Consider the following 16,711-nt stretch of genomic DNA (forward strand, 5'->3'; position numbering starts at 1 on the left):
ATGCAGTGTCTTTCTGCTCTCTGATTGCCTGAAATCGGAGATGTGCGTATTTTCAGTATCTGTTTAAATGAAAATTAGTCCTGTATTTGTAAGGGACCCAGATTTATTTCTTTGAATAGGAGATTTTTTGTCTTTGTTCGTATTATTATGTCTCTATAAAATAAAAAAGACGCTCTGATGATAAAGAATTGATATTGAACCAATGATGTAACGATTAAAAGTCAAAAGCGTGATTCAATCATAAGTTGCGCGGCAAACTATTGTTTCTTTGGGCTATTAATATGTAGACGCTACGAGGCTAAGAGTACCACGTTTACGTTATAAAGAGACCTCAAAAAGTATCGGTGTAAGGTATTCACGATAAAAAAAGATACCTGAATTTTCTGCACGCAAATCTATTGTTCTCGAAGAAAATTAAAATGCTTATAGCAAAATTTAAAGTTTGTTAATTGGGATGGAGCTTTGGCAAAGCGTTTACAATGAGCCTCTCAGCTCTTCAAACTAGATATCAACTTGAGATAGAGCAGACGTTTGAACACACAAAAAGTACTGTGAATCTATATGCGCCTATGAGAAAGATGAGAGCATTGAGCTATCACAATTTGACAATGCTTTATCGCAACGGTCTCACGGCCACTACTATACATGTAAAACATCGCGATCGACGAGGCGCTGTAGTGTATGCATTGCTCGTAGTAGCTTTTCACGGTCTCCTACTGACCTGAAAAGGCTCAAATATACCTCCTGTAAGTTATGTAATTTGCCCTGTTGATTGTTAGCTCGATAAGCTTTTGTAAAGCTAAAAAAAATTCTTTTTTTTTGAAAGTACGATTTTGGTCTCTAGAGTAAAATTAATTTTCAACTGCACCATACATGGAGGACTTATCTCGAAATAATTTAATTAAAAAAGTGCTTGATGAAGATTTTCAAAGTTGTCTGACTTGAATAATCCGAGCTACACGCAAATTTGTCTGATTCTAAAGGAAGGAATAATTACTCATGTTCGTCCATACTATGTGTCTTGAGAAATATGCTAGCAGCTCTTATTTATTCAAGCAATTTTCGCGACCTGTTGTGTAGCTCGAATAAAATATCCTTGATTAATTATTTTACTCAAATCATCTGTAAAAAATATTGTTTTAAAATCGTAAGGTTCGAAAATAATTCGGTTAAATTTTTTCGTACTGATCATGAAAATGATATTTGTTATAGTCTATATAACTTATAGATGAAAAAAGAAGCAAATTTTTTCAAAAATATTTTAATTTCAAGTAATTGTTTCACATGTTCATAATAAAACGTAAAGCATATCAAATGCCAAAAGTGTAAGTGATTAACAAGCTATGTAGGGGGGTAGCAATAAAGAAGTCACGCGAAGGTTCCGCGCCAAAGTGCTCGTGCAACAGTCGCCATGATAAAATAAGGCTCTTATTAAACGTGTCGGCCATACGGCATCGGTTGTGGCGTCAGCAGCAGTAGCAGCAACAACCCGAGAAGTGCATCGCTATCTCTCGCTCCGTCAGACAATTCAGACTCTCAGGCACGTGCGCGCGGTCTGTACAAAACGGCCTTTCCAGGTAAGTCTACTGCAAACGACGAGCGAGTTTTTATCCCCGCGGCTGCTGTGCTGCTGGCTGTTGTATGTACATATATATGGGCCGAGCGCACGAGTCCTTTGTATATATAAGGCCAATGAACAGGCTCGGATCTGTACGCACCACTGCCCAGTGTCCTCTTCTAGTCCGCCCACATGCCAACTATGGTCAAAGCACGAGCACACCAGCAGCAATGCCAGCGGTTATATCAGCGATAAAAAGGATTTTACCTATACCCGCGACTCTTGCCTCGGTATCTATCTTGCCCGTTGTTACTATGGCCTGGGTTGCTCCCGTGTAGTGCCAGTACATAATACTTATACTCGTTAGAGCTCTACCTAAGAGATCCTCTCCATATCTCATGCCGCTGTTTGTTGTTTTTATCCTTGCCTGCTGTTAACTTGCTCTTGTCCGGCTCGCCCCATTAATTGTTCCCTTGCAATGCATCCACTCAGGATATATTTAATACAACGCAAATGACCTTGGTACATTAAAATAAAATAATTCTCGTTTCTTTTAGCTCATGAAAAAAACAGTGAATTATACAGAATTCATTTTTTAAATATAGTTTCAAAATATTTCAGGAAAATTAGCAAAAATTATTCAGATGGTGAGGGGATATCGATAAAAGATGCCTAACGATTATTTAAAAAATATATTATTGGTTCCGAAGGTAATAATTATTTGCAGAATAACTCGTGCTCGCGCAATACCATGCACCAGATAAAATCTCAATTCACAACTGAAGCTCTCGTTCTTGTAACGAATCGAAAGACATAAAAACGTACATAGTATTATTACAGGCAAATCCCGGTATTCGCGGGGATTCGGTTCCAAAAAAAAAAATAATAATTTTTTATTTTCTTATTATACAAACTATGATGAATTATGATATTTAAATAAAATATCCATTCTAAATTGAAATTTATGTTACAAATTCAAAACAAATTAAATTTACATTCATCAGAGTTAAATTAATATGTGTATAAACGCAATTATTGAAGTTACAGATTAATATTTTTAGAATAAAAAAAAATGAGGAAGCTACTCGCCAATACATTGGTAGCAGTTTTTTTCCGTTAATTCAGTGCTCCATCTCATTCGAAGAAAACATTGAAAAAAAAATTACCTGATGATTCAAATTTTATCAATATATCGATTAAGCCGATTACAAAACTAACCGAAAAGTCAAATTCACAATCTTGTTTTCTAAAACTACTACTGAATAAATTTTTATATTTTTACAAAATGAAAGATTTGATTTTTGGACTTGTTGTACCGTCACGTTCATCCAATCGATGATTGGAAAGACGAATGAATGTTCAATAAAATTAGAGTTGAGAGTGAATCTTTGATTTTCTAAGAATTCAAGGAAGAAGTTGTTTCAACTAATCGACAAAAAAACATTAATACTTTAGAATTGTAATAATAGGTTATTGTGAAAACAACAAAAAGGGCAAATAATAACTTGCAGATACAAAAAGAACTAAAAGTATGCATGCTTTACACGATCCAAGGTGAGGCTTTTCTCACAGTAAAGTGTACACTGTACAGGTTCACTAACGTTCTACTTCTATCTTGAAAATATGGTATAATTCACAAAAAATTATTGACTTTTTTCTGATTTTTAAATTTTATATTTCTTTGAAGTAATTGATTAAATACACGTTTTAAATTATTAACAGAAAAATTACCATAAATACTTTGTTTCATTTCAGGAATTTTCTCGACTGATTGTCAGAATAACAAGTTAAATTCTTAAATTTTATTCGTATCTTTGGGTCTAACATCGCCCTATATTCAGATGACTGAAGTTGGCGCTTTTCAAAATGTATGGTTATCGCTAATAGATTCCTAATTTGGTCCTGAGTAACTTAAAAAAAAGTGTTGGAAAACTTTTTTTACTCGACATTGTCCAAACAATAAAGCAAATACTCTGAAAGGGTTCATGCACTTGCTACAATAGAGAGAAACATAAGAGTAATGCACAAAAAATTGACACCGCTTCCTTACAAAGTCAACTATTAATTCAAGTTATATTGCTATTAAAAAGCAATCCTTCTCATAAGTTTTTTGGTTTATTCATCCGTTCTCCAAGGAATAGAGGAACGGTGAACAAAAGAATTTTTTTTATTTCATTAAATTTTATATTTTATCAATCATAAGTTTATTGAAGCAAATGAAAGAAAAAAGTTCTCACGTAGTAAGTCCGGTGTAAAAATAATTCTAAATTATTTTAATAGTATATTTTGCACCTGGCGAGTGAAAAACTGGAAAGTCTCAGAGCACGTGTAATTTATCAACCGAGGCGAATCCGAGGCTGATAATCAAGTGGTCTGAGACTTTCTTTTTTCGCTACATAGGTGCAAATACAATTTTTTGTGAATCCCCCGGCTTAAAGTAACATTCTCATTTCGCTCAGCGGGAGTAAAATGTTACTTTAGGTTGGGGTAGCACAAATAAATGTACTTTTTTTTTCATTGTTTTATTTGTTTTTGATTGTCTATTTTTTTATGCCTTTAAATCGTTAGAACAATATGTGAGTTTTGCAATTTTGAAAAATGTTTCAAAAAATTATAAATTAAAATAATGAGTGGATAATGAGTGAAATTAAATTCTGCAGCGGCAGATGATTAGATACAATTTTTCCCATTGAAATATATACATGATAAAAACGAGAAAAAGACCTTAAAATAGAAAATATTTTATCCATAAACTCACGACAAAAACAAGTGTAAAACAAATGACAATGCAGGGGAGTTAGTGTGAACGTACATTAGCCATACAAGTTGCTGCAGCTAAGATGATACAACAAAAGCTGTGCTCAACAATATACACTGGATGCGAGCATGGCACTGATGAATGGCGAACTCGAGTCGAGTCAGTGTAAAGGGTGATTCGTTATTCTCCACAATGAGCAACGCGAGGCGCAGGCTTGCTCTCACTCGAGCCTGTAAACACCTATTCGTATATATATATACAGCGGACGTGAGAGTTGGTGCTAGCAGCGATCGGTTGGAGCTAAAATTATCTTGGAAACGAAAAAAAGAATTAAACACGACCCTGACCGTCGGAGTCATGCGTACATCGCTATATATATCAATATACATGCATGTGAACTGATACAACGAGCTCATAGCATTGATGGAGCCTCACAACATATAAACTTGCTCCAACCAGACCAACTGTATAACAGTTTGACTCACTTCTCTTCCCGCGATGCAATATTTCTATTAAGATCCCGCACAATGGCATTATTTTCATAGCAAATCTTTGGTTATGCTTAAGGTATCACGAGACGCGGTCGACATTGAGTGGCTTGATTCTGTAAATAAGCTGCTTTGCGGCTTTGCTACTATGATTGATTGCAATTCAATGATAATAAAGTTATTAAAGTAAAAAGTAATATCCAGTCTTGAACTTTTTTGCGCTACACAATAGTGCACCTTTCTAAAGCGTGACACGACGGTGATAGGTACTTACGCGTAAATCATCGAAGCGAAAAAAACTGCAATCGTCTGGCTAAAGCCACGAGAATGCAGGCATTTGTAATAACGAATAAAATAATAGCTTTTTACCGAAGTGCCTAATGATTTATACAGAAGCAAGGCGTAAAATTCGCTACTAAAAGAGGTATTTCTGTTATGCTTTTTCATTTCGCTTTGAGTCGTTTACAATTTTGTACGTGGTGCATTGTACGTTATTTTCATTCTTGAAGTAACTGAAACAAGTTATTCTTAAGGATACTGTATTATTCTGCGACGCTAGAGCCATATTTCAAAACCACACATTTTCAATTCAAAAATAATAATGAATCATAATCAGATACTTTGAAAGTACATAAAGTTGTTTGAAAAACTATGTCAAAGTTTTAATTTCAATAACGGGTTTTCTTCGTGTCTTATTTTAAACCTTCATGCGAAAACTTAGCTATGTTATAGCTAAAAATTACTAAAGTGTTGAAAAAAAGTCCTCTTGGGACTTAATGGGTTAAATTTTGTAAGACAACTCTAGGATTATGAAAAATAATCGGAACAGAATGAAAGAATTAATTTCGACTAAAAAATTGTCAGTAACTCCAATTACAACCAGTAAAATTTATGTGATAACTGAAGAGCAAAGCGTAAAAGTTACTTTAAGATCAAGAGGCTAGAAACTGCTAATGGCGCTAACAAAAATCGAATTGGATAATTCATCTGATACACTCGCATGCCGAATTAAAACTACCTTTCATAATTGCATACAGCTCGATAATCATACGTGGAAGACAGGATCATTATCAATGAACCCATATAAAATCCATGAACATTCACAAGGAATTGCATCGATGTTTCGCACTCTTATCTTGTTTTTGTCTCTTACGCTCTCTATATCCCTCTATTGCTCCGACACAAAAGTTTAACCTCTATAACGAAAAACGATGATGTGATACGGTGAGCAATGCCTGATTGCAGGACTTTCCTTTTATTTCAGACTCAGCTTGTTCTGCGATTCATTACTAAAACCTTTCTCTACTTTGCGTACTTTTATCTGTTTCGATTAAAGGAGACAAATATCAAAAACCACAAACCAACTGCTAAAGTATTAAAAAATAATACGTACTTTTTGTTGCTTATGAATTATACTGCACTGAGAGACATAATGTGCGATTGTTAAAAGCTCCAATGAATGCGCAACTTTTCTCGTGGCTTGAGCTTTTTTTAGAAAATTTGAGTTTCAGCATGACTCATTTTGATTTGTGCTTTCGAATCTCTCATTGTATGAGCTAAACTATATGTACGTATAAAGAAAATGAAGTTAGCTGGATAATTTACTTTTTACATTTATACGTTTCGAATAAATTCTTAAAATCATAATTTGATATTACAGCGAAATAGCAAATTGCGTGAATTAAAAATGAAAAACTATGATACAATTTGCTTCAAAGTGTTTCAAACATTTTACAGTACTTATGCTGATGCGATAGAAGCGGCTTGCATTTAATTTTATATATTTTTTAACAATTATCGCACGACTAGTCAACGCACTACAGCAGTGATTGTACAAAGAGTGCGAAGTCAAGCTAGAGTATGTGCACATGATGTACATGCTGAGTCTTGGCGTTAGCGATTAAAATGCATAAATGCGTGTTTTCTCCTTTAAATACGAGCACGCATAGACACGTTAGCAGAGTATATCTCCGAGTTGTTGCCGTGTATACAATCTTCGTCGTGTGTGTGTCTCTAAATATAAAATCCCGCGCGACAGTGACGACACGAGGGCAAAACGACGGACTTTTCCCCAGGCGCGTCTTCTGCCATTCGGAAGATAGGCTTTCATACGCACGAGCGAGCACACTTCATAATCCTGTATGCACTCGTCGTGTGCACCGATCGTCTGAGCCTCGTGGAACAAGAGTATTAACAATCTAGCTCCTCGGGGCTGTGAAACTTCCCTCCTTTGATTAGTACGTGCAAAGCATTGCATTGTCAGGCTCATCTAGCCTTCGGCTTTACTTTCTAATACCCTATTCGTGTACATACTTCTATGATTTTTTCATATATATCTACATGTTTTAAATGCGCCTGAAATTGACTACCGAATTTCGTTTCTAAAATACTTATTCATTCATTCACAGAGCGTGACAGTTGAATTTTAAATGAAAAAAAAATCAAAACATCAAAATGAATTTGAGTTAGAAAAGCAAAGAAATATTTTAGAAAAGCGTTTAACTCATTATCCGCCTTCGTGTAATACACTTGAGCCTTATGAACGTGAAATCGTTCTAGGAATGCTTGAGTGTGGCACAGCTCGTAAGAAACGAGCATGTGTACTCGAAGCCAAGTAAAATCGACCAAATCGAAAAAGAAAAGCTCAAGACGTAAAAATTTAACATTGTATGTAAGAGAAACAAATGTAAAAATGTGTACGTGATTATACCTTGCTTCAGTTGCTTTCCGGCACGCGCAGACAAAGTGTCCCCTGGTAGCAGCAGCAACGACAACAATAGCAACATCAGCGCCGAGCACGCCGACGCACGTTCCATGATTGTTACGGCAAAGGGTCATTCAGACATGGATTTTGTAAATTTTCTGGACAGCTGCATTATTACATTAGAACGCGAGCACAATCAAGAATTTTGACTAAGCACTTGACTTGAAATAAAATCGATTACTAAAAGAAACACTGTTTATTTCGATCGTAAAGTCAAGTAAAACAGCTGGCTTTGGATAATAGACAGCTGCGCGCGCGAGGGAGAAATCGATGAAAATTTGTACAGCCCGTCAAATAGACGTGAGATTTTCGTTGAATATCGGTTTATAAAAATTTTCATAAAGCTAATCGAATGTCGTTAGAAAAATTATAGAAAAATATCGCTTGTCGCTTTATTCGTTTTGTCGTAAAAAAAAGATCGTTATCGTCTTGGCTCGTCTTCGCGCACTCCGCTCTTCAATACTCATGCTATGAACCTGCATTTTAGTTCATTTCTCACTGAACTTTACACATAATTTTTCACAAATTCGCATAAATTTAAAGTTTTGTACACCAATGATAAATCACTGAATCACATGAAAATTGTTACACGGGAAAATCACACTTTGGAATAAAGAGGAAAAGAATGAAAGAGAAAGAACAAGAGTGGACGAGCTCGGATGTTCGTTACGGAAGCTATCGGTTCAAGCGCCGCGAGCTAACTGAACTACCGGCACGCTGAGATTTTGAAGCATACGTACAAGAGAGACGAGAGAAGCTGAGAGAGCTAGTCTCTCTCGCGCCAAAGCTGCGGCACGCGTTTGCAGCACGCACCATAGCCGCCGTCGCTGTACGCCTCGCCGTATAAACTCTAAGGTGGACCGGCTGCCTTGTTTCGTTCTCGTCGGGATGGAATCTCCCTCGCTCATCTTTTCCTCTTTCTCTTCCATATGCGCTCGCTGATATATTATTAAAACAGCCTTATGAATGAATATAGAGTGCGTCAGCGCAGACGTCCGATGCACAGAAATTAGAAAAGATCCCCACTTGCACTTTACATTTCTGATCAATTTCTATTCTCTGAACGATTCGAGCTATTGTTCGAATTAAGCGCTACTCGCACCACCTGTCGCTTACTGCTTAAACTTAATACAAAATAACAAAAGTTTAAACAAACTCTTCCGTGTAATAATGTATGATCAATTTCAATCGAGAAAAAAATTAGCTCTTCAAATTGCGAGGTTATAGCTTGAATGAGCTTTACGAGGTTCGTTAATTTATTAAAGGAACAGCATATCCGTAAAAAAATTTTTTTATCGAAATTCGGTCAAGTAACATACTTGAATTATAACTGAAGATTCACTGAATTTACTTAATATTGTTTAAGAACTTTCACAGAGAAAGATAAATGGAGCTTGTTGAAAAATAGCAATTAAATTATGTAGATTTGATTATTATTTTTATATCTCGCAGCCTGAAAAAACTCAGATATAGATAATTTTAAAATGACCAAGCCATAAAATGTCATCAAAAATTTTTAACCAAACAGTACCAGACTCATACTCATTGAACAATTTTTTTAAAACATATAAAAATGATTGATGTTGACTTTATAGAAATTCATAGTCAGAGATTAATCGATTTTTTCTGATATCATTGTGAAGTACATTACCACATGAAAATCCAATCTCAGAACTATATGACTGCGCCATCTGTTAGGTGTACTTCGAAGTATAATAATAATAATGAATCCATTATACTATATAGAAATCTTTCAAATAAAATCATGATTCCTGTTATATCGATAATTGGTAATAATTCGAATTTTCACTTTTTACCATTTCGTGAATAAAGAAATTATACTCAAGTCTAAATAATTTTGAATAAACAACAAAAATTCCAATTTAATAAGGATAAGCAGAAACTGAAAAATATCTAATTTCCTTGAAGTTAAAAGTTTTGTTCAATTGCTAATTTTTAAAATGTAAGCATTAAAGTCTCAACTGATACAAACATATTCACTTTAAACAAAATAACTTAATTTTTCATCAAACTTGCTTTTCCAGTTACAAAGGAAAATTTGTGTAAGGAATTTGAATTAATCACAAAATTTCTCATCAAAAATCTATATTTAAAATTTTTTTTAAGTCATTCGTCTGAAGAATAAATTACATTTTTTTAATTCGCCTTAGAACCTCTGTAGATCCATGAAGGACGGATCGAAAGGGCTAATATTTTGAGATTCCTATTCTTTTAGTATGTATTTTTCTCATATATGCAACATCATATTTAAACCATACACTAACGTAATGTCACCCAGATACATTAAGATGGCATTCTCATGGGAAAACTCGATTTATTTGTTTTTTTTTTTTTTTTTACATAGAATCGTTCCTCGGAATTATTAAAATACTCTCTCAAATTTTTAATATAAAATTCAGAAAGAAAAAAATGTTATTGACGATATAGTCTGAATAAAATTGTACACGATAAAATCACGTACAAAAACTTTGAACGCGTTTTTCTCCAAAACCACTTTTTTCAACTCGTGCCAACGACTGTGAGAAAACTATTAGTCTGACTCTAATGTTTCATAAGTCTTTTTAATCTTTACAATTTTCTCTAGAAAATAAACCTCAAAATTATGTGAAAAATCATCTGGCCCCTTCAGCTGGAGTTTTTTTATTGCATTTGGAGAATGATTTTCTTCCCTCTCCCTGGTCTTTTATAAGTTCTTTGTAATTCTAATATACGATTATAATTAACATCAATAATTGAATGAATAAACATTTGCATTTTCCAAGAGGAAGCTTTGTAATGAGCTCGAAAAAATTTTTTTGAACGAGTAGCACATCTAAAAAATGAAGCATTCAAATTTATTTAAGTTACATTTATTTTCGATTGTAATGAAAATCAAGCTCAAAACCCGTATTTTTTGATTAACAGTAAAAAAAAAATTTTTTTTTATTTTTTAAATTTTGGAAACATTTTTGAAAATTTTTTATTTTTTATTTTTTATTTTTCGTAAGATTGAATTATTTATTTATGGGATGAAATATTAAGTAGAAATAAAAGCATTGGCAAAATAATTCATGTTCAAGGAGGAAGCTATTGGCAAGTGAGTAGGTAGTATTTTTCAATACTGAGTATTGTTTAAAATAATAATCATTTTTCCACTTTGAATAACTATTTATTGTCGAGGATTTCAAATGATTGAGATTCGTTAATTTAAGAATATTTTTTTTATATTCGTAATTTTTTAATAATTAGTCAATTTAATGCATTTATAGAAAACAAGTTATATTTTTTAAAAATTGCCTAGTAAATTAAACTTTTCTTTTATAAACTGTAATCTATTATTATTATTATCTATTTTTATAGCTTTAATGCGTAGCTGATAAAGAAATATATCGCATTCGTAGTATCCAACTCCGCATCTTGATTTTTCATTATGCAATTTCGTTATGACGCTGCAAATCTTGTTTGGTATTTATATACTTTATTCAAGACATTTTACTCAGTTTTGATCGAATCGTCAAAAGCACAATACTTGCTGCACAATTATGGTTATCTGAATTTTCAAACGTTCTACTTACATTTAAAAGTTCTAAGAAAATGGCTTTACTAACACAATTTTGGGGTTTAGATATTTTAATATGTGCATTTAGTTTAGTTTTATGCGTTTACCTTTACGCGGTGAGAAATTTCAACTATTGGAAGAGAAGAGGATTTAAAGAAATTCCACCAACAGCAGTATTTGGTAATTTTACGGAATGTTTTTTGGCCAGAAAACCTCTCGTCAATGTTCTGAATGACATTTATGAGTACGAAAAAAATGAACCCTCCGTTGGTTTTTACGTGTTGGATAAGCCGTACTTACTTCTTCGAGATCCAGAATTGATAAAACATGTTTTGATTAAGGATTTTGCTAACTTCACCGGAAGAGTAGCTGATTCATATAAAACAGATGATGTTGGAAAGTTTAATCTTTTTGTTTTACGCAATCCAGATTGGAAATACATACGACAAAAAATATCACCCATTTTTACCTCTGGAAGATTAAAAAAAATGTTAGATCTTATGTTAGAAATTGATAAAGATTTAGATCAGTACATGAAAACAACCGTAGGAGAAGGTAAGCTGTGTTGAAATATTCTTTTTGGTTAACAAAAAACAATTTTGTTCTCGAATTAAATATTTATTTATATAATTATGCGATATGAAACTATGTGCAATCATCAATATTAGTTCATAATATTTCATGCAGGTAAAATTGTTAAATTGGAAGTTAAAGATATATGCGCTAAATTCACGACAGATGTTATTGGAATAACTGCGTATGGCATGCGATTTAATGCTTTATCCGATGAAAATTCTTACATTCGCAAAGTCGGAAAGACCATATTTAAAAAATCATACAAACGTCACCTAGAATTTTTGTCAACATTATTAGTACCGTCGATTGTGGATTTTTTTGGTTTTCATTTACTTGGTAAGGCTTCATCGCAATTCCTAAGTGATCTTTTTTATAGAGCTATGAAAGAAAGATTAGACTCTGGGACCAAACGAGCCGATTTGATAGATTTTTTGATCGATTTGAAAAAAGAGCAAGAAAATGGACTGGCGAAAAGTGAACGAAGTAAAATATTCACCTGATAATTGATGTCAATAAGTTAATTTAATTTTAAATCGACAATCTTTTATTATAGAAATCCATGATGGTCAATTGATCGCTCAAGCTGCAATTTTTTTTACCGGTGGATTTGAAACATCTTCAACAACTATGTCATTTGCATTGTATGAATTAGCAAATAATCCAGATGTTCAACAAAAACTACGAGAAGAATTGTTAGATGTATTGGAAATGAATAATGGAAAAGTGACTTATGACATGGTAGAATAAATTACTTTTAAGTTCTCTCGATAAACTGGTACCAATAAAAAACATTTTTTTACAGTTGATGAACTCACTTCCGTATTTGGAAATGGTCATATCAGAAACTTTAAGAATGTATCCAATTTTGCCCTATTTAGACAGGAAGCCAGAAAAAAATTATCAATGTCCTATAACAAAACTTGTTATACCAGCTGGTACACCTATAGTTGTACCAATGAGATCTATTCATATGGATTCTAAATATTTTCCACATCCAGAGCAATTTGACCCAAGCCGTTTTTCCGAAGAAAACAAAATTAACATTACACCTAATACTTACTTTCCTTTTGGAGATGGACCAAGAATATGTGTTGGTAAGGTTCTATATAGTTAATTTCAAAGCATAATAAAATTTGCTCTATAATCTTTTCAATTTGTATATTTTAGGAATGAGATTAGGAATGATACAGACGAAGCTAGGCTTGATTCGCCTTATATCAAATTATGAATTTTCACCATGTCCCGAAACTCTGAGAGTCATGCAATTTGATAATATGAGTGCTTTTTTGTCTTCGGCCGCTGATATAGTATTAAACGTTAAACGTATTTCAACCAGATGAGTAATATGCAGCTCAGGATGGTTATATATTTTTGTTACTCTGCTTTATGTTGTTATTGTATAATCATTAATGTCGTAGAAACTGTGCTGATGTAAAACATATTAAATTTTACAGTATTTTATTAAACATCAAAATAGTATATATTACAAAAACTAAGTTAGGGCTGCGAAAAATGTATACAAAAAAGTCAAAAAATTAATTGTCATTTTGGTTATACATGTTATTCTGCAGGTTAACTTGTTTTGTGTAATATTAAAGTTTTTAATTGAATGAATAAGTTAAGTATTATTTCGTAGACACCTTTTAGTATATATTTATTATGCGACAATGATAATTGGAAATAATCTAAAATTAAAAATAATTTTAATTTTAATAATTTAAAATTTACAAAACGCCTATAATTACATATAATTGGGTAAAATAATATTCGACTTCACTAATTAATTTTTATTTTTACATATTTATTCATATAGATTCATTTATTTATTTGCATAATATCTTATATTTGCTTTCATAATTTTCTATAAGACGGCACAAAGCTGAACGGCTAATGGTAAATACAAGTATTTTACAAATATGTTATGCATCTCAAGAATCTTTATGATTTTGAGAAAATCTCATGATTTTTTACTACTGCAAGCGCCTAGCTGTAGTTTTTATATATTCCTTGAAATACAAGATAAATCTGTAATGATACATATCGTCGATAAATAATTGACGACGAAAAATTGCCTAACATTATCATTTCTTACAAGTATTTCAAGTATTGTCAAGTTCGGTTCAAATTTTTCCATCAAACCTAATTTCCGAATAAAGTATAGTTATTTCAACTCAAACACTCGTATTTACCTTCACATAAACTATAATTTTTCGGAATTCCAATTCATCTTATTATTAACGCCAAGACAAATAATATTTGCTACAATTCGTAGAATCGCGTAATTGATCTGAGGGTAAGGTCTTTTGCGAAAATTAATTGACTTTTTACATAAGATAAAGTTTCTGAATGTAGATAAATCTTAATCTGCTGTAGAATGATCTTGACCAACATTATACTCGAAAATTAGAAATTCTATATTATTTTTCACTTCTCAGTCGTCTTGAAAGTATATGATAAAAAGTTCAACTAATTCTAGCAGGTAATATGGGAAAACATATTCTCTACCTACATGATCGTCGCTCATTGCTTTTTACATTTATGTATTGGTTCATTAGATAATTTGTGCTATAGCAAGTAAAAAAATAAATGTACCGATGGAAAATTGTGAATTACAAAAAAATTCAGATAACATTGAGAAGATTTCTTTTAAGAAATATTCATATTAGTTTGTTTGTAAATGAGTAAGAAAGTCAGTCTGGAGTATAATTATTATTATTTTTACTTCCATCATAGACTAGCACATACGATTTATAATTATAAAAAAAGTATTCGGAAATGTACAATATATCGATATTTTGGTGGAAAAGACTAGTTTTCACAGACTTGTTCTTAATGAGTTCTGTTTAAAATAAAACGAATAGTTTGTGCTATTTCTAACTCACTCGTATTAATATTTGTATTAAAAAAGATTTTTTGTATAAATCAGTCATGATAAACAGCGCAAGAAGGAAATCGTTACGTTTTTTTCGTAAAAATAGCTATTAGCATTTGTTGTACGCATTAAAAAATTATTCAATGACAGGAAATAGTAAATCTTGGACTATTAAACAGTCACGAACTACTAACGACTTTCGAAGCTTCAACGTTACTCTACAAAGGTTTTATCAATTTAAATAATAAAATGTCCAATGGAATTTACGATACAGTACATTACACATCATGAAATTTCGGTTGTACCATCAAACGCTCTCACAAGCTTAACCAATTTTTCGTTTTCTATATTTAAATACAGTCGCATCAACATTTATACATTTATAACTCTCACTCTCAAATAATAACATCTACGTCTTGGTATGTAGTTTTCGTTAGTATTCAATCTTTAATAAAAACGTTTTTTTGTTATCTGCGCGAGGATTTCGTACAGTTTAATATATAATAGCTTTAGTGCGCTGCATTTAACTATTTTTTAACTTCCTATTTGATTATACTATTAATAGACGTTTGTTATGTTTTAATTGTTTTTTCAACGTCAAACCATTTCAACTCTACTCAGTGATAAAAAGACGTCTCAAAAAAATGTATAATAGATTCGTAAAAAGGTAAATAGTTGAGAATTATTCTCCATACGGAACGATATGAAAAGCCATTTGGAAGATATGTTAGCTCGTTGATATTTTGTTTTCTTTTTAGACAAAGTACAAAAAAAATTGGTCGTTAAAAAATATGTTGATACGCTTGCGTCTATTTTGCGTGTCGGTTGACGCTCTGCTCTTTCCTATTTTATCACGGCGGAAAAAGCAAAACTGGGACGCTTCGTTTTAGTTGATGTCACTACTACGTCGGAGATACGATACTCTCGCGTTATAATCGACAATGAGTATAATATAAATATACAAACGCACAATATGAATGTATATGTGTATCCGTGACTTTTGCCATTAGTTTTATCGAGGTTTAAGTGATGCTGATGTTTGGTGCATCGAGTTTACAATCGAACGAAAATTTGGATGGCTCTTGAAAAAGTATTTTCGATATATGTTTCCTTTTAATTGATCGCGTTATTTATATTGAATAATGTAGATGTGTATATGTCACGCGCAGCGTTGACGACTCAATGCGGATCGTCGATATTGACGAGAAACGGCTAAATTTTCGAGCGGCGAGGGCACCACCACTCTCGTTCACCCTGCGGACTTTGGTCCAGGTCTTCCTCTGCAAGTGAATTAAATGAATTAAAAACATTAAAAAATACTCTCAGTTTGAAATAAAACATACTTATTGTTTTGGTGCACTCACCTACACAAACCACTCATCTTTCTGACCGGAAGATATTTCGCTATAACAAAAAAGTTTATTAGTTTTGAAATATTTGCAAATATTGAATCATTTGAAGCATATTAAAAACTTTATGACGAGTATATCAAATGAATTATTATCATCTTCCGTTAACCCATTGACTAGTGATAAGTAACAATTTCAATTGAGCCGTAAAAGCACAAATAACAAATTCCATTAAAAAAGATCACATATTACGTATTTGTACTTCACAAATAGACAAAATGCGGCTTACTTGTCAGAACCATGGTTTCTCACTTTGCCTGGCAGTAGAGGCGGACCCGGGCCGCGCTGTGCCCGTGCCTGAGGCCCGCAGGGCGCAGCCAGTTTCCCGGCCGCGGTAAAGTTGTTGCACCTTGGACACCGCTCATCGATCGACCCATTTTCAAATTTGTCATACCCATCGTCAGGTCTGTAGATGCGCCATTCATGCCGTACATTTGTTGCACTGTAATAAATGTAATGATCAGGCCTTGCGTTTTATTACTTCTTTATTCATTTTTTAGGAGTCAGGTAATTCTATTGGTATTTCTGCACTATAATTCAGTTGCCAAAGTACAATGTTGCCAAGAAAAATAATAACTCAAAAACTCGAGAATAAACTAAATTTGAGGGGTAACACCACTCTAGTGTTACAAAAAAGTAGCAAAACAGATGAATGCTTGATTTTAAAATTTTAAATCAATATACGTACAGGTATAAATGATAAGAAGTAAAATATTTTGTATTGTAT

The 16,711-nt window shown here is 32.8% G+C and overlaps 2 protein-coding genes across 2 annotated transcripts in view; one reads left to right on the top strand and one right to left on the bottom strand.

The window, feature by feature from the left end:
• Window positions 1–8,251, bottom strand: part of LOC106649151 (laminin subunit alpha-1) — a 62,368-nt gene extending 54,117 nt beyond the window's left edge. Inside the window, exon 1 of the mRNA XM_014366431.2 lies at window positions 7,515–8,251. Coding sequence (XP_014221917.2) covers window positions 7,515–7,620 — 106 coding nt within the window. The 5' untranslated portion in view covers window positions 7,621–8,251. The remainder of the gene's footprint in view (window positions 1–7,514) is intronic.
• A 2,810-nt stretch (window positions 8,252–11,061) lies between these two features.
• On the top strand, window positions 11,062–13,317 carry LOC106649161 (cytochrome P450 6k1-like). Its single transcript, XM_014366443.2, has 5 exons — window positions 11,062–11,682; window positions 11,815–12,186; window positions 12,257–12,441; window positions 12,506–12,797; window positions 12,871–13,317. The coding sequence occupies exons 1-5, from the start codon at window positions 11,163–11,165 to the stop codon at window positions 13,041–13,043; spliced, it is 1,542 nt and encodes a 513-aa protein (XP_014221929.1). The 5' UTR covers window positions 11,062–11,162; the 3' UTR covers window positions 13,044–13,317.
• The last annotated feature ends 3,394 nt before the right edge of the window (window positions 13,318–16,711 follow it).

The sequence above is a fragment of the Trichogramma pretiosum genome, unplaced genomic scaffold (assembly GCF_000599845.2).
Source record: "Trichogramma pretiosum strain Unisexual culture from Peru unplaced genomic scaffold, Tpre_2.0 scaffold62, whole genome shotgun sequence".
NCBI classification, from domain to species: domain Eukaryota; kingdom Metazoa; phylum Arthropoda; class Insecta; order Hymenoptera; family Trichogrammatidae; genus Trichogramma; species Trichogramma pretiosum.